Source organism: Muscardinus avellanarius (assembly GCF_963383645.1).
Source record: "Muscardinus avellanarius genome assembly, chromosome: 16".
Taxonomy (NCBI): domain Eukaryota; kingdom Metazoa; phylum Chordata; class Mammalia; order Rodentia; family Gliridae; genus Muscardinus; species Muscardinus avellanarius.
The window spans coordinates 570412-588237 of record NC_137802.1 but is presented as its reverse complement, the minus strand read 5'-3'; the positions used below and the strand labels follow the sequence as shown (position 1 = coordinate 588237).

The window sequence follows — 17826 nt, the reverse complement described above, 5'->3', positions numbered from 1 at the left end:
CTCTGGACTAGGATTTAGTCTGCATGTGCTTTGGTCTTCTTCGAGCTGCCTTCTGGGAGCCAGAAAGCCTGAGACAGCAGGTCCCTCTCCCTGCTCCCAGTCCTGGAGGAGGCTGAGAGTCGGCAGGCCTTCCCTAAGCCAGCCACTATTTGTCAGAGACAACCTGGCTTCGGGGGCCCCAGGACTCGCGGGATAGACCAGGACAGAACACACCAGGCGTGCTGGGTGAGACTAGCCAGGCGTCGGGAGGCTTCCTGAGCTCCAGTGTGGGCCACAGGGAGATCCAACTTTGTCGGGACATAAAAGAAGTTGGAGTTGACCAGAGGAAAAAGCTCAGCCCAGTTGCTCCACTCGACCTTGAACCAAGTTCAGCTTGCCTTGGACCTGCTGGGCCGCCTGGGGGCGTGATGGGCTGGCTGCCCCTGGACTTGAGGCTGGGCCGCCGTGTGGCTGTCAGAGCCGGGTAGTGTGCCCAGCGCCGCGCCCAGTGGCCCTGTGTGGCTGAGCGTGTCCTGAGGCCCCGACGCGCCACCTTTCCTGGCCACTCTGGGACTGCTGCGTTTCTCAGGACGGTTGCCTCTGACCTCAAGTCCACAGGACCAAGAAGCCAGGTTTCATGGAGAGGCCACCACTAGGTGGTCAGGCCTCCAAGGCCGCAGGAAGGCGAAGCCCACGCGGACACGTCCCCTCTTGTGGAGTCCTCGGTCAGCAGTGCTGGGGCCCATGGTGTGCTTTCTTTTCCTGGTCAGAGCTGAGGTCTACACTCCAGGGGTGCTCTCCACCACTACAACTACATGTGCAGCCCCTTTTTAAAAATTGGAGACAGGGTCCCACTATGTCGCCCAGGCTATGTTGAACTTGCGAGCCTCCGGCCTCAGGCTCCCTACAGGCTGGGTCACAGGTGTGCACTCTTAAAAGAGCAGCTGCCCTTGCAAAAGGCTGGAGGGGCCTGCTAACCGTCGCCGATCCCCGCCACCCTGCAGCCACCCAGCCTGCACAGTGCGCTTCCCGGCCCCACGGCGGCCCAGAGGCAGCTCAAAGTTCAGAGGAGGTGCAGCGCAGACCAGCCCCAAGCAAGTCAGCTCACAGAACCGACCTGGGAACTTCTGAGAGCCGCTCTGACCGAGAGCGAGAGCGAGAGAGGGAGGGAGGCGCACGCGGCGGCGGGCAGTGCACGCCGGCCCCTGCACCCCTGCAGCCCTTCTCATGGCTTCTGGAGGTAAGCCAAGCTTGCTCCCACGACGGGCCCGCCTGGCCCATGGAGTCAAAGGCCGCTCTTCCTCCACCACACAGGATTCCTCCAGAATGTTAAAACAGGGCCCCGCCTCACTGAGGCCGCCAGGGCTCCTCCCCGCGTGCCCCAGGGCTAGGTGGCTGCCACCGAGAGTCCTGGCTTCCTGAAGCCTGGGGCCTGCGCTCAGCAGGACACCCTCTCCCTGCTGCGAGCAGGTGCTCCTCCCCACACCTCAGCAGCCTCAGTACAAAGAGGCAGGGACTGAAGGGCGGCTGGAGAACAGCCGTCCCCACCTGCCATCCAGGCGCGGCCAGCCCTGGCCACGGGTGGACTCCCTGACCCCAAGCCTCAACAGAAAAGGGCCTCCTCATCAGCCCCTGACTTTCCAGCGCGTGGGTTAGAGGGAGCGAGGACACCTGTGCTGGCCCTTATCCTCAGCTGCCGTGCTCAGCTGGCCCTGGCTGGGACCCGGGCGAAGGGGCCAGTGTGGGGTGGGCCGGGCACAGGAGCGCGGGGACGTGACTTACCCCTGCCAGGTCTCGTGGAAAAGGAAGCTGGGCTTCAGGAGCGGGAAGCGGAGGAGTGCTGGCTGAAGTGCTAGCGGGGGCAGGAGGATCTAGGGCATGCTCACCAGCTGACGCGGGGTGACCCGTGCCATGGTGGGGGGCCTCAGCCTCCCCCCGAGGCGCCTCTCCCGAATCCGACAAGTCTTTTTGCTCTGCAGAGGACTGGGAGCAGAAAAGACAGTTTCCTTCAATGTGAGCAAAGGCTACAGCACAGGGCAGGCAGGGCCCTGCGAAGGCCAAGGAGAGCGGGCCTCGCCTGCTGACCTAGAGACCACAGCAGCTGCCTGGGCCGTCACGGGTGGATGTCCCAGGGCCTCATCCACCTGCTGACCCGGCACGGGCTTGTCTCGCTACTGCTCCCTGGGGGCTTTTGTTCAGGTGACAGGGGCCGGTGCAGCCAGAGCCCCTTGGCTAAGACTCTCCCAGGCTCCCCAAGCACCCAGAGGAGGGCTCATTGAGAAAACAGCCACAGTTATAGAGAGCTGGCTCTGAAGTCTCCTCTCCAGGGTGCAGCACCCTGCCTGCTGGGGGCCCCCGTGCTGAGCGTCAGGCCAAGACTCCACAGCTCTTTTTGGGTGCAGGGCTAGCCCCGCCTCCCTGGGCTCTGGGCAGCAGTGAGTGCTCCCTCACCGGCGCCCAGGGGACCACGCTGTCCTGCCCTCCCAGAGGACACTGTGTGCTTCTGGGTGTGACCGACCGGCTTCCCTGGAGACAGCCCGAGCTGCTGGGAGGGCAGGCCAGCCTGGTGCTCCTTTTAGACTCGTAAGCCCACAGGAGGAAATGAACGGCACAAAGAGGATTGAAGCCTTCCCAAGCTTCTTAGGAAAGCGGAGGCAATATGTCAGTGCGTACTGAGCCAAGGTCTCTGTCTCAGGAGCCACCAACGGGGCACCATGCGACTCTCCTGCCGCAGGACACGCGGAGACAGAGGCCGCCAGGGCCAGTGGTCAGGCCAGCCCCCGAGCTCTGCGGCTTCACAAGACTCGACACCCTGCCAGGGCCACCCCTGGACGCGCACGGGGCTCTGGCGGCGGGAACCACACGAGGGCCTCCCCTCCCCTCACTCGCACCCAAAGATTCCTGCCGGTGCCGAGAAGCGGCACGTGGCTCCCCCGGCAGAGGAGAAACTTCTTGGGAAGTGCCATAAACACGCACCACCCCAGCCTCTCCTGCCGGTGTGCAGGAGGCCTCGGGGTGGGGCAGGGACTCCAGGAGCCAGCCGGGGAGGCCGGAGGCCTCCACTGTTCGCCAACATTGACCACCAAGCCTTTCCCAGTCATTCTAAACTGTGCCCGGTGACAAGAAACCTGAGTGTGAGCTTGGGGCCCGGCAGGAAGCATGGCGAGTTCTGGGTTGCGGCCGCGTGCCTGCTGCGTCTTAGAACAGGCACCGGCCCCCTGGGTTCACAGATGCTGCGGGAGGGGGCTGGAAGCATCCAGTCACTTTGAAAGAAGCCCCTCTCATCAAAAACAAGAGGCCGGCCACGGTGCCCACGCTCTTAGTCCGTGTTGGGAGGCTGGCACAAGAGGATCGCAGGTTCGAGGCCAGTCTCAGCAAAGAGTGAGACTCAGCAACTTTGTGAGACCCTTTTTCAAAATAAAAATTTAAGCCGGGCGTGGTGGCGCACGCTTGTAATCCCAGCATTCAGGACGCTGAGACAGTAGGATCTTGGTTTGCAGACAACCTCAGCTACTTAGTGAGGCCCTCTGCAACTCAGTGAGACACTGTTTCAAAATAAAGAATAAAAAATAGAGAAGAGGTGTAGTTCGGAGGTCAAATGTCCTGGGTCCCATCCCCAGACTCCCAAAATAAAAATTTACCAGGCGTGATGGCACATGCTTGTAATCCCTGTACTTGGGAGGCTGAGACAGGAAAATCACAGGTTTGTGGACAGCCTCAGCTGCTTAGGCCCTCTGCAGTTTACTGACACCCTGTTTCAAAATAAAGAATTAAAAAAAAGGGCTGGGGGTGTAGGTTGAATCACCAGGACTGTAAAAAAATAAAAATAAACAAAACTTAAAAAGGGCTGGGTGTATCCTGGAGGTGGGATGTCCCTGGGCTCAATCACAGCACCACAAAACAATCACAAAGCCACACCAGCGGGAGAAGGCCCCACTGATGAGGCCTGGCCGCACAGCCGGGGTGGAGCCCTCTGATTGGCAGACTGGGTGAAACCGAGTTGCCCTGGGTCCAGCACAGCACACGGGCCTGGCCACCACCCCCCCCCCCCGGCCCCTGGCCGGCTGCAGGCGTGCGAGTGGCTTTGCTCCCCTCTCCATCACGGCCGGCGAGCCTCCCAGACACGAGGAGCCCTTCTTCGAGAGCCCGCACCTGCGCCCTAGGGGCTTGGGACCATGTGCTCCGAGGCAGGCTCTGCACTCCGTGGGCCTGTACCTCAGAGACCAAGGGCTGTGACGTGCTGGCGCTGCAGGCTGCCTGAAGGGCCCCTGAGTTCCTCTCACTTCCCCGGGAGCGGGCGTGGGTCCTAGAGACACCTGCCTCCAGGAGGGCAGCAGTGCCGGCAACTAGGGCTGCTCGGGGAAGCAGACAGGTACTATGCTCACAGGCCACTTGCTTCTCTCAAGGGCTTCCAAAAGAACATTCAAAAATAAAACACAAAAGCCAAAAGGGGAAAAATGGCCTGCTCGGGAAACCCCTCCGGCCCACGCGCTCTCAGGCCGGGCTTTGCCGTTTTCAGTCCTGTGGCGGCTCCCCACCGCACCCTGGGAGGAAGGGACAGAGCCGCCCAGCGTGGGTCCTCCCTGCTCCCTGGCTCCTGCGTCGGGCACAGGCGTCTTCCTCCTGCCCTCCAGTGAGATGGGGCATTGCTCCCAAGAGCTGGAAGGCAGATATTTTTAGAAGCCCATTAGGAACTGGCTCCAAGTCAGAGTTTTGATAAAAAGCTTGTGTATTTCTTAAACGACTCATTTCAAGGTCAATCCTTTCAGGCAATTGCCAGACCTCCAGAAGGTGGCCTGTATATTCAGCCTTGCCTTCCACAGCGCGAAGCCCCTGAGCTATGAGAACAGAACTGACCCAGGAACCAGGGACTGCAGAGGCACTCTCGGGCACAGGGACAAACATGACGCTCTGGGTTTCATCATGCTGGCTCCCCGAAGTCTTGGGGCTGAAGGAACTATTAATTCTGAGTGCACACCTCTTATCTCAGGGAGGCTGAGACAGAAGACTGCAGGTTCAAGAGCAGCCTCAGCAATTTAGCAGGACCTTGTTTCAAAATAAAAAATAAGAGCCGGGAGTGATGGCACATGCCTGCCAACCCAGTACTTGGGAGGCTGAGACAGGAGGATCACAGGTTCGAGGGTGGCCTCAGCAAGTAGTGAGACCTGCACCAACCTAGCAAGACCCTGTTTCCAAATAAGAAATAAAATTGGGGTTTTTGTACTGGGATTACAAGCATGCCCTACCAAATTGGCTGACCCTGTTTCAAAAACATACCCAGCTGGGTGTGGTGGCACACCCTTTCAATCCTAGTACTTGAGGCTGAGACGGAAGGATCACAAGTTCAAGCCCAGCCTCAGCAGCATAGTGAGACCCTCCGCAACTTAGTGAGACCCTGTTTCAAAATAAAAAATAGAGTTGGGGGTGTCGCTTAGAGAAAGAAAGCCCCTGAGTTCAATCCCCAGTACCACACACACACAAAACCTGGGAGCGGTGGCACATGCCTGTAAACTTGGAAGGCTGAGATTAGGGAATTGTGTGTTTGAGGACAGCTTCACCAAGTAGTGAGACTTTATCAACCTAATGAGATCGGTTCAAAATAAAAATAAGCTGGGTATGATGGTACACAAATAAATAAAAAACAAGGAAAAAAATAAATAGAATAGGGCTGGGGATTTTGGCTTAAGGTAGAACTCCCCTAGGCTCAATCCTCAGGACTGAAAAAATAAACAAAAATAATTATTTTTAATTTAAAATTTTTCCCCCGCGGGTCTGGGGATGGAACCCAAGGGCATTCAATCCCCGAGCTACAACCCCTTCCTTATTTTTTATTATTTTGAAACAGGGTCTCACTGAGTTGCAAAGGGCCTAAGTAACGGAGGCTGTCCACGATCCTCTGGTCTCAGCTTTCCGAATGCTAGAATTACAAGCGTGCGCCACCACGCCCGGCTCTTTATTCTTTATTTTGGAATGCTTTTTTTTGTGTGTGTGGTACTGGGGTTCCTGGAAGCCCTTCTACCTCCGGGCTACACTCCCAGACCTATTTTTACATTTTTATTTGGAAACAGGGTCTCCTAAGCCAGCGCGCCCGGCTGGCTTCGAACCCGCGCGATCCTCCTGTCTCTGCCTCCCAAGCGCGGGGATTACAAGCGTGCGCCACCACGCCCGGCTTTTATTCTTTATTTTGAAACCGGGACTCACTAAGTAGCTGAGGCTGTCCGCGAACCGCAATCCTCCTGTCTCAGCCTCCCGAGTGCTGGGGTGACAAGTGTGCCCAGTACGCCTGGCCAAAAATAATGACTTACTCCTAGCATTTGTTGGCAAGTTTTCTTCTTCAAGGGTCAGAGAGACACCCCAGCCTCTCCTTTTCTTCTGGTGCTGGAGATAGAAGCCAGGGCAGGGCCCCTGCTAGCACACACCCGAGCACTCAGCAGCCCCGCTATCCACACCTCGGGCTCCACGGGCTGCGTCACCTCGCGTCCCAGAGAAGCCCTGACTCCACAGGACACTGCACTCAGACCCCGCACGCCCAGCCCCTGCGGCCTCAGTGTGGTGTCTGCGCCTAGGCCCTCCACGTGGACTGGCCCCACAAAGGACAAGGGAAGACTGCACGATGGAGTCTGCGCAGTCAGGGCCCCAGAGGAGAGCGCGAGGTCGGGGCACATTCCCGACAGCAGCCACGGGGAAGCGACGCGGAGCTTGGCAGGCACTAGCCCTGCACAGGCAGACGTGCATGCGGTGGCGGCTGCACGCACGCACTCCCCCGTCCCCTTTCTGGCAGAGTTCTTGAATGTAGCCCAGAAAGGCCAGCCCAGGCACCAGGCAGCTCTGGCTTCTCTTCTCAGACCGAGGAAATGAATCTAAGGGTAGCAGCTCACACAAGCCGCAGCAGCAGCAGCAGCAGCGCCCAGCCGGGGAGCCGGGGAGCCGGGAGCCGGGCACCCTGCACAGCCTGGGCTCCCCGGGGCGCATCTCCACGATACGCGGCGTCCGCATCACTGTAAGATGCCGCCGCCGCAGCAGGTCGGGTGGGCCGGGCCCTAGAGATCTGAGACAAATAGGAGGCGGCCTCACACAAACTGGGGGGCCACCATCACGCACCACCAACACCTCCCTTCTCTCCTTCTGGTACTGGAGGCTGGGCTCAGGGGACCCTGCCTCAGAGCTGCACCCGCAGCCCTTTTCTTTTAAATTTGAAAGTGTCAGCCAGAAAGGGTGGTGCATGCCTGTAATCCCAGTACTTGGGAAGCTGAGAAAAGAGGATCTCAGGTTCAAGACCAGCCCCAGCAATTTAGAGACCGTCTCAAAATAATAATAATTAAAAAAAGGAAAGCGGCTAGGGGTGTAGTCAGAGGTAGAATGCCCTAATTCCAGTGCCCAGTACAAAATAAAAACAAAAGGAAACGGGGTCTTGCCAAGTTGATAAGGGATCCTGGGCATGTGCTGCGTGCCTGGCACGACTGAGTCTGACACCACTCTGACCTCCAGTGCGGGTGCCAGGGAAGGTCTTCGCGGAAATAGCCAAACCTCTGAAGGGCCGCTGCTCACCACTGCCCACTGCCACAGCGCACCCCAGACTCATGCAGCCCCAGGGGCAGCTGGCAGGACAGACGCTAGGCAGGTGTCGGAAGCAAACCACGCGGCTCCTAAGCACACACAGCACGCACCCACGCACGCTCGCCAGGCTGGCCTCGGCCACCTGGTTGTCCCCCGGCCAAGCTCAGGAGGGGACCCAGGGCCGCAGGGCTTGCTCCAAGGTGTCACCCTCCCTGCCCTCCTCCCTCCTTCCGGAGCAGCCCAGCCCCCCCCCTGCCCTCCGGCCTGGCCCCCCCTGCCCTCTGCCTGGCCCCGGCCGGCGGGTGGCACTCCTGAAGCAAAGCCTCAGGCGTGAGGAGGGAGCTGCCCGCACGCATCCAGCCCATGAGCCCCTCCAGAGCGGCCTGGCTGGGCACACACTCTGTGACGGAGAGCAAATCAGAGAAATGGGGTCAAGAGAGAACAGACCGGCCCTTACCTTTTGTCCTTTATCCTTCTGAAACACAAAGACGGGCGGAGCAATGGCAGGCTTTTCTGCAAAAAGAAAAATTGGTTTTTTTCCCCCAACACTATATTCATACAGCAAACAAAGCTACATTAACTTGTAATAAGTTTAATATACACATTTAACACGAGTGACTGCACAGATCACCAAATTGCTGGGGAACAGCTTTCTTCAGGGGACACCTGGATTAGAGGGTGTCCAGGTGGTGGAAACCCAGCACCTGCTGTGATCCACGCCCGTCCCCACGGGCGTTATATGACCAACAGGTGCTTGCGGGCCTCCCTGAGGACGGGCGTGGCGTCCGCCAGCTGCTATGTGCACGTCCTGGACCACAAAGGTTGGCAACCACAGGAGTACCCATCCAGCCTCTTCCACTTGCGGGCCAGAGGGTGACCAGACTGCAGCTTCGGCCCCGTGCCCTCCAGGGAGCCTGCCCGCCCAGGAACCCCGACCCCCAACCTGCACCTCCACTGGAACACTGATGAGGAAGGGTCTGCGGAGGAACGGCCAGGCCCGAGGCCTGTCCAGCACTGGCTGTGGCCCAAGCACACTGGGATGTTCTCTGCTCGATGGGACAGGAGCGACGCAGGCCAGCACCCCACACCCATCTCCCACCTGGGTCTGCAGCCCTCTGCCACGTGGCCCTGCTGCCTGGCTGGGATGCGTGGACAAGGCCAGCTTGGAGCCCCATCGGGGCCCAGAAGCGCTGCCTCCCGGCCTGGGGCCTAGCGCGCCCCACACCCCAGGGTGCACATCCAGGAGGGCACTGAGGCCTCAAGGGCTGCCAGGCCCGGAGACGGCGCCTCTGAGCGCAGCCTGAGTGACAGGGCAGGCCTTGGGGAACCCTGTCCAGGCTGCGACGTCGGGGAGGGGAGTGGGGACACGCGGAGGCCAGGTGGGCAGTGAGAGCCGCAGCCCTGGGGAAAGACGGGCTGGTGCAGGTGTGGGAGAGCGGGTCAGCATCATTCCCGAGAAGCAGCAAAGGCTCGGTCGGGCCCACTGGTGGTGACTGGGTATCCTGCAGGTGGGAGTCCATGGTGCACTGCGCCTAAAGTGCCACCAGGGAGCAGCGGAGGGTCAGGCAGGGCCCCACCCTCCAAGCCAGCAAACCGCCCTCTTCTGCATTGGACCCCTCACTCCAAGACACTCCGGAAGGAGCCAGGGTTTTGCCAGCACCGCCGCCCCTCAGCCCCCCACTTTCTTTGGGAAGCACCCTGCCCCACCCCAACTTCAGCCAGGGCTCCAGGGGATACGGGCACGTGACCACGGACAGGCCTGCCTGCTGAGCTACCTAGGAAGAGGCAGTCTTGCTTCTGGGCTGCCCAGAGGGAAGGCAGGCAGGGGATGGGCCCTGCCCAGACCTCCACCTGCCTGGGGCTGGCTGTTCTGAGCTTTATGCTGGGTGGCCTACAGCCCGAGGACTGGTCCCGCCACAGGCTACTCCAGCGCCCGTGCTTCTCACCCCAACTCACACACTTGCAGGGTTGGGTCTGCTTGCCAGCTAAGGTAAGGGTGTGAGAGCAGAGCCTACCCTGTCCCCTGGGCACCCCTCGGTCCAAGCACGGGGCACCCTGCGGGAGGGGCAGAGCTGAGCTGAGGGGAGGCAGTGGTGCTAGGCTGCCAAGGCTGGAAGGGCCAGGCGCCCTCAGGTGGGAGCGGAGCGTCCCGCAGGCCAGCGATGCAGGTGGCACAGACAGGAGGATCTGGGCAGAGGCGCGAGGGCCGGAGCCCCGGGAGCAGCGCCAGGCGAGGCCCCACCAGCCGCTCCTGCCCCAGCCCCCTTCTCTCATTTCCACCTTCCTGCCCTACAGCTGGCCGGGAGCAGCCAGGACACCGACCGCTGCGGCGCCTTCCACCCTGGCGGAGCCTTGGCCCCACACAGGCCTCCTGCTGGCCTCGCCCTCCACCAGGACACACCGTCACTCCTTTCCCATGGACGCTGAGGCCCGGCCCATCTGAGCTGCACCCCTGCCCCGCGGGGCGCCTGGCCGCTCTCCACCCAGGCTACGTGCTGGCTGAGTGACCAGAGGCCTCCGCACAGCTCCGTCCCTACCACGCCACGTGCCCCTTCATGGAAGCCATCCCTCTACTTCAAGGCCACAGCTGCTCTGTAACTGCATAAATATTTATTAAGCAGCACAGAAAAAACTGAGAACGGCAAGCTGCGGGCCGACTCCAGGGCAAAGCGTGATTGAACAGGAGGGGAGCGCCTGTGCCTGAGGCCTCTACCAGCTGACAGCACCTGCCTGGAGACTGCTCCCCTCATACAAAGCACTCCCAGCCCCTCGGCGAGCTCGGCGGGCAGCCTCTGAGCCAAGGGAACGCTGCACCCAGAGACCAGACCCAGCGATGCACGGCGTAGCTTCCAGAGGGACAGAGAAGCTGGATGCACCGAGAGCAGACGGCGAGCCCGGTGCCGTGGACATGCCTGCGGTCCAGGATAAGGAGGTGAGATGGGAGGGTCACAGGATCAAGGTCAGCTCAGCAACCCAGCAAGATCCTGCTTCAAAACCAAAAAACAGCCAGGCGTGGTGGTGCACGCTTGTGATCCCAGTACTTGGGGGGCTGAGACGGGAGGAACACTGGTTGGTGGCCAGCCTCAGCTACTTAGTGAGACCCTGTTTCAAAATAAAGAATAAAAAATAGGCCTGGGGGCATAGCTCAGCAACAGAATTTCCCCCCCTCCACCCCCAGCACTGCTTACTAGATAAACAGAGAGGATGGCTGCCTGCCCCGCCTAGGACCCTGCTTGGAGGCAGACCGGCCCTTTGCAGCTAGCCGAGCCTTGGCGCCAAGATGCAGGTGAGCCCTGGCTGTGTCCCCGCTCCGCCTGGGAGAGCCAAAGCCTGTCCAGCGCGGTCCTGGTGCTGACGTCAGAACAAGCAGATGGCAGGAGGCACCCATCACCACAGGAGCCGGCTGGGACCACATCTAGGGACCGGCTGGACGGGGACTAGAAGCAGCAGGCTTCCATCACCTGAGACCCCAGCAGGTGGAGAAGCATTGGCCACATGCAGACTGTCCCACCCACATCCTGGCAACCAAGTACCTTTTTTTTCTATTTTTTTTTCAGCACTGGAGAGAACCCAGGGGCATTCTACCTCCAAGCTATACCTCCAACCCTATTTTTATTCTTGTGTGTGTGTGTGTGTGTGTGTGTGTGTGTGTGTGTGTGTGTAGCACCGGTGATGAAACCCAGGGGCATTCTACCTCGAAGTAGAATTTTTTACCTCCCAGCCCTATTTTTTATTCTTTATTTGGAAACAGGGCCTCCTTGAGTTGGAAAGGGCCTCACTAATTAGCTGAGGCTGTCTGTGAACCAGGATCCTCCCGTCTCAGCCTCCCGAATGCTGGGATGACAAGTGTGCCTACCACGCCCAGCTTAGTCTTTACTTTTGGAAACAAGGTCTAAGGTGCGGAGAGCCTCGTTAAGGCTGAGGCTGGCTGTGAACCTGCAATCCTCCTGTCCGAGCCTCTCAAGCCCCTGAACTACAAGCCTGCCCAGCACGCCCAGCTTGCTGGCTTATTCTTTTGGGATCCTATTAAACGCTCACTCCCTGATCAAACTCGTCTGTGAGAGAGCAACAGGCGTGCACTGGCACGAGGCGGCAGCACTCCACAAGGCTGAGGGCAAGAAGCAGCTTGGGACCCAGAGGTGCCCGGGCACTGGCCGCCCCGTCCTCAACCACCCACGACCAGCCTCAGCACAGCCCTCTCAGAGCCCAGCCAATGCACGCAGTGTGACCGCTGTGCGCGGAGGGCCTTTCCTCAAACAACAGCCTGGCAGTGCGTGGGGCGGCTCTGCGGCCGGCTCCCAAGGCCTCACCCAGGCCTCCGGCACCTCCCAGCCTGCGCTCACCCCAGGCCTCGGAGCCGTAAAGCCCTGTTCTGAGAAGTGTCACTGACGGCAAAGCGGCTGTCAGCCAACACCCTGGACACCTATGGGGGACAGACCCACCTCGGGGCTGGTGAGGATCCTGGGCCGGCGGGGGCGCCTCCACAGGCACACGGTGCAGCCCTGCCAGCCACAGAAACCCTTCACGGCTGTCAAGAGCCAGACACACGTCCCCAGGGGCTCGCTCACAGGAGACAAGCCGCCTGCTGTGTTCCTCTGTGGAGTGAACACTGCCTCACACACCCAGAATCTACACTGACAACACACGCTCTCTCCCTCCTCCCACAGAAACACCTCTCTTTTCTGCTCTGGGGAGCAACGCACACACGCGAGGCCCAGGACGCCTCCGGCACCCGCAGCTCGACGGCTCTGCGGGCACAGGACGGACACAGTAGAGAGGCGCCTCGTGCCCTTCCTTCCGATCAGTCACCTAGCTGATGTCTCCTGTCCCTGCCAGGAAATGCCCCCTGGACTGCCACTTGGAATTCTGGACTAAGACGTGGAATCAGCTTCAATCCTGGCCAAGGTCCCCAGCTTATGTGTGAGGTATGGGAGCGTCTCTGACCGCAGCAGTCTCAGCCTGCAGCCGCTGACTCGCAGGAACCACGAGGGCCAGCCTGCCCCTGCGTCAGCCCACTCTGCCACTGCTTGGCTGAGGGGGACTGAGCCCGCGCAGTGCTGCGAGGGGAGGTGGCGGGCCTGCTCCTCCTGGCCCTCCGGGGAGCCCCCAGCTCATGGTGGCACGGGCCTCCAGGCGCAAGGCCTTCTGGGCTGCTCTCTGCCCGCCACCGCCTCCCCTCCTGGAGCCCCGCTGACCCCACATCCTCCGGCCATGGCAGGCCGGCCAGCTGCTGTGCGTCTGTGGCCTACGAGGCGCGGGGAGGTGCTTCACCTTCGGAGCTCACTGAGGGTCCGCACGCCGCGTGAGGGAGGTGGTCAGCCACCCCGACCTGTGGGTCATGAGGCGGGCCAGGCCCTGCCCAGCCGCTCCCCCACCGCACGAGACAGGCCGGCCAGCTGCCTTCGCCGGCACTTCCTGGCCCTGCGGCCGAGCCTCCCGCCCCCACCCCGCTCACCCGAGGGAGACCAGTAAATCACACAGCTCTGCCTGGGACACCAGGCTCAGGCCGCAGCGCTGGCGGCCCTGCTCCGTCCTGCGCTACGTGGCGGGAGCCGGCCGTGGCCAGTCAAAGTGGCGAAGGTTTGGGGGAAAGTTCGGAAGGAAACCCAGAACTAAGGCACTTGTGCTGAAGCAGCTGACCAAAGATGGCGCCATCCGAGCGTGCGTCCAAGCCGCCTCTACCCTGGGCAATCTAACCGACCTTCCCGCACCCCGTCCACCTTGGAGAGACGGGATGGGTTCACCCTGGGGGAAGGTTAAATGAAACGCTGTTTAACCTTAGAGGAAGTGGCTGGCGCACAGAGAGGAACCCATGCTGCCAACAGTGTGATCGCAATTACACGCGAAGGCTGCAGAGTCAACACACCCAGGCCACCGGGGCTTGGGCTCGAGGCCAGCACTGGTGCCCAGTAGCGACAGCTCTTGGGGTTTGGCCCCCTGTAAGGGACAGAGGGCTGGGCCCCGGAGCCCCTGGACACCCAGTGCGCCCCGCACAAATGCTCAGGCCACCCGAGGCTAAGGGCGTGAGGAGCCTCAGCAGGGCTTCCTGCTCTGCCCTGGGCCCTGGGGCAGGAGGAAAGGGAGCAAGGCCTCACATCAGCAGGAAACCGAAAACCAACCCGTGCCCAGAGCAGCCACTGCCCGACTGGACTGCTAGCGAGGCAGCGGGCAGAAGTGGCCAGGGAGGCTCGGTGTGGCCGAGGCCCACGCCTGGCTCTGGGGAGGGGCGTGGCAGCTGCGGGAGCCCGGCCGGCACGGCGGGCCCTGGGCTTGCCAGTCACAAGCCCCGGCGGCTCCCGTGTGGCCCTCAGGACCCCTTTCTGGAGTGTTGTGGACTTGAGGTTTTCGGGGATGTTACAATACTCCATACACATAACGAGACATTTTGGGAATGGGACCCAAGTCCAAGTACAGAATTTATTTATGTCCCAGTTACTCCCTGCGACACACACCCTGAAGGCATTTCCCGAGTGAGCTTGAAACGCACAAAACCAAGTTTTGCGCTGTGGGTGGAATCTGCTTGGCACTCGTGAGGCCTTGGCTTCAGAGTGCTCTGATGTGGGGTTTTCGGACAGAGGGCTCGCCTGCGGTTCACAGGCCACCCTGGAGAGCAATGCCCGCCACAGGCCGGTTTCCCAGAGAACAAGCGCTCACCTGGCAGGGGGACCTGACCCACCCGGAAGGATGGGCGCTCAGGCTCACTGGCTGGGGCGGCACCCGACATTCTGCGGGGGCCTCGTCTTGGACTGAGGTGGTGCGGAAGGTCAGGGAAACCCTACTCCTCCCACAGGGACAGGCAGGCGGAGGCGGCGTGGCTGTGGAAAGCCTGGGGGGGGGGGGCAGCCCCTCACTCCCGGGCCGCCGCCCGCGTCGGGAGACCTCTCTGGCCCCTGCGCTGGGCTGGGTGGCTGTTGATGCAGCTCCCAGATGTGGCAGGTGCCCAGGACAGGCCCATGGCAAGGAACGAGTCGGCCCCAAGGCAACTGCGCAGGCGTCCAGACACCTTGCACTAATTATTATTCTTTTTTCTGGTACCAGGGATGGAACCCAGGGACGTTCTACCTCCGAGCCACACTTCCAGCCCAATTTTCTATTCTTTATTTTGAAGCAGGGTCTCACTGAGTTACAAAGGGCCTAAGTAGCTGAGGCTGGACGCGAACCGCGATCCTTCTGTCTCAGCCTCCCAGAAGCTGGGATGACAAGCGTGTGCCACCACGCCTGACTTGCACTAATTATTTAGAGAAAAATCTGGGTTAGATCTATCTGTCAACACTGGACGCCAGAATACACTGTCAATGAGGCACATGGCATGGATGGGCCCGGCTTCTGCGATGGCGCCCTCACCCTCCTTCCTGGTGTGTGGCGTCCTAGGCTCGGGAGGGCAGAGACCGGGGGCGCAGCCCTCGGGTGTCCGCGGTTCTCAGTGGAGAGACACCTCGCAACGTCTGGAGACCGCGTCAAGATCAGGGTGAGCAGAGGCAGCGTGCGGAGGCTACGCAGCCTACAGCGCAGACGGCCCGCTGCCCGGCCTCAACAGCGCCAGGGTAGAGAAAACCTACCACAACTCAAGCCCTTCCCCTCAGTCCAGGCACCTGCTAGAGGAGTGGGCCCACTGTCCAGCGCGGTCACCCTCAACAGCCCTCAGAATTACGGCCACACCCCCTTCTGGGTGCAGGAAGTGAGTCCGACTACTTGCCCGAGGCCCCGGAGCCAGCGGAGGCAGAGCCCGAGGCCGGGCGCACCCAGGACGCGTTTCAGGCACCCCAGTGTGCACAGGGAGCCACGCTCCTGCCTGCTCCCGGCTCTGCTGCCACACACCAGCCTTCCGGCACTTTTTGGGCCCAGGAACCTTTTCCCTGCGTGTTACCGACTTAGGGTCCCCGCGTGCTTCTCCAACTGAGGGACAGAGCCACCACAATACCAACGTTAGGAAATGAGCTAAAAAACATCTTTCTACCTCTGAGAGACACCCCAGCCTTATTCTTCATTTGGAACAGGGTCTCACTGAGTTGCAAGGGGCCCACTAAGTAGCTGAGGCTGTCTGCAAACCACGATCCTCCTGTCTCGGCCTCCCGAGTGCTGGGATGACAAGGTGCGCCACCACATCCAGCAAAACAAAACACAAAAAACAAAACTATTTTTAAAAACAAAATAAGGCAGGGCGTGGTGGGCACGCTTGTGATCCCAGCACTTGGGAGGCTGAGACAGGAGGATCGCACGGGTTCGAAGCCAGCCTCAGTTACTTAGTGAGGCTCTCAGCAACTTAGTGAGACCCTGTTTCTAAATAAAGCATAAAACAGGTCTGGGAGTGTAGCCCGGAGGTAGAAAGCCCTTGGATTCCACCCCCAGTATCACCAAAAAAAAAAAAGAATAAAACAAAAACTAAAATAAAAAAATAAAAACAAAAATAGTAGTGAGAAAGGTAGCATTGTTTTAAACTTTGCCGAATCTCCGATGTGTGGCTCAGAACAGCAGATATTTGCTTCTGGACAGACATGTTGCACATCACATAACTTCTGGACAAAACTCCACCATCCATCCATGCAAGAAAAAAAGTTTTAAAAAGCAGATGAGCCAGGCCTGGTGGCGCACACTTGTAATCCCAGTACTTGAGAGGCTGAGATAGGAGGATCACAGGTTCCAGGCCAGCCTCAGCTACTTAGTGAGGCTCTCCCCAACTTAGTGAGACCTATTTCAAAATAAAGAATAAAAATATGGCTGGGGGTGTAGCTGGGCGGTAGAATGCCCCTGGGCTCAATCTCCAGTTCTGCCAAAAAAGAAAAAAAGAGCCGATGATCTCTGTGTTGTTCCTCTGAAGGTCGTTTTGAGCCTTCGACCCCCAGCAGGTCTTGGGGGCTCTGGGCCTGGCCCATGTGGAGAGCTGCTGCCCTGTGCTACGCTCAGGCACCAGCATTCCAAGGACGCTGAATCCTGATCACTACCGCTGCCAGGGGCTTACGCTCCAGGGCACTCTGGGGGCAAAGAATACCAAGGGGGAGGGGCTGCAGGACAGGCCTGGAGAGCAGCCCCCGACCAGGGCAGGCAGTAGTCGGGAGGAAGCGGGCTCTGGGCACAGGAGACCAGGAGGGCGCCTGCTCCCAAGGGCGGCAGCCGCCCCTCCGCCAGGCGAAGCATCCCCACGCGAGAAGCTGGCCACGGGTTGCTCCTGTTCTTCGTGAAAATTCAGCAATCTGGATATTTTAAAGTTTTAAAGTGTTGGCTCCTAATTAAAACAAACAGAACCCTATCTGGTCAAAATAAGCATCTCTGCTTGCCGGGTGGGCGAGTTTGCAAGCTCTGCTGGAGTTCCCAGCTCTGCCCTCCTGCCGTAAAGCATAGGTGAGCTTTTCCAACTCCTGGCGCCCTGGATCTCCGGCAACCATTTCAGATGGTGCAGCCCAGGCAGCAGTTTTTATTCCCAGTAAGCTTCTTAGAGGAGAGTGCAGCCAGGGCCCAGGCTAACGAGGGCTGCGAGCCTGGGTGCCGAAGGCCCCCGCGGACCCTGCCACGAGTCCTCTGTGTGCAGTGCAGCGGACACCCTCACAGGACCACGCGAAGATCTGTGCAGAGGGCTGGAAACAAAGCGCAGAAAGTGCTGCCGCCCCAAGAGCCAGGGCGGACCCGCTGCCTCCGACTGCTTCACAGTACCATGGAGAGCTGCCGAGGCCAGCGAGGCCACGCCAGCGCTACTGCCCTGCCACTTCCTGGGCCGTCCTCCTCACCACACCCCCAGCGCCCGCGCGCGCGGGGCGCCCACACCGAGGGCGCGTCCCGCCCCACCCAAACGCTGTCTTGCTCTAAAGTTTGCTCTGACTCCCGCAGGGTGGCCCTGAGCACCGCGGCTGCCCACCCAGCCGACCTCGTTCCCAGGGCGGCCGAGGCTCACAGGACTGGGCTGCTTCCAGTTCCCACGGGGGGCCACAGACAGGCTTGACACCAGCTGCAAGTTTTACAGAACTACACGCTTCTCCGACTACACACAGGCTCCCTGGGCAAAGTCTGTTCACGGTGTACACAAGTGCCGTGGCCTCGAGAGGTCCCGACACCCTCAGCCGCTGCCAGGCTGCCGTGGCTGCAGAGAAGAGCCGCACGGTGGGCCTCACGTCGGCTCTTAGGACAAGTCCAAGCACGCTTCCCTCACACGTCTCCCCGACCCCCAAAAATAAGTTTAGGGCAGGAAAAGGGGGCGACGAGGACTGAAGAGTCCAACTATTTTGAGTTCTAATCAATAAAAATCCAGGGCCGTTAACATCCTCTAAGTCAACAAGAGATGCGAACTGAGAAAAGCCA

The 17826-nt window shown here is 60.1% G+C and overlaps 1 protein-coding gene across 1 annotated transcript in view; it reads right to left on the bottom strand.

Annotated features, from left to right (window-relative positions):
- The window catches only part of RANBP3 (RAN binding protein 3), a gene marked incomplete at both ends in the record, with an annotated part of 43950 nt that overhangs the window by 22031 nt on the left and 4093 nt on the right, over positions 1 to 17826 (bottom strand). Inside the window, 2 exons of the mRNA XM_080713031.1 lie at positions 1762 to 1962; positions 7994 to 8049. Of these exons, the coding sequence (XP_080569157.1) occupies positions 1762 to 1962; positions 7994 to 8049 (257 nt within the window). The remainder of the gene's footprint in view (positions 1 to 1761; positions 1963 to 7993; positions 8050 to 17826) is intronic.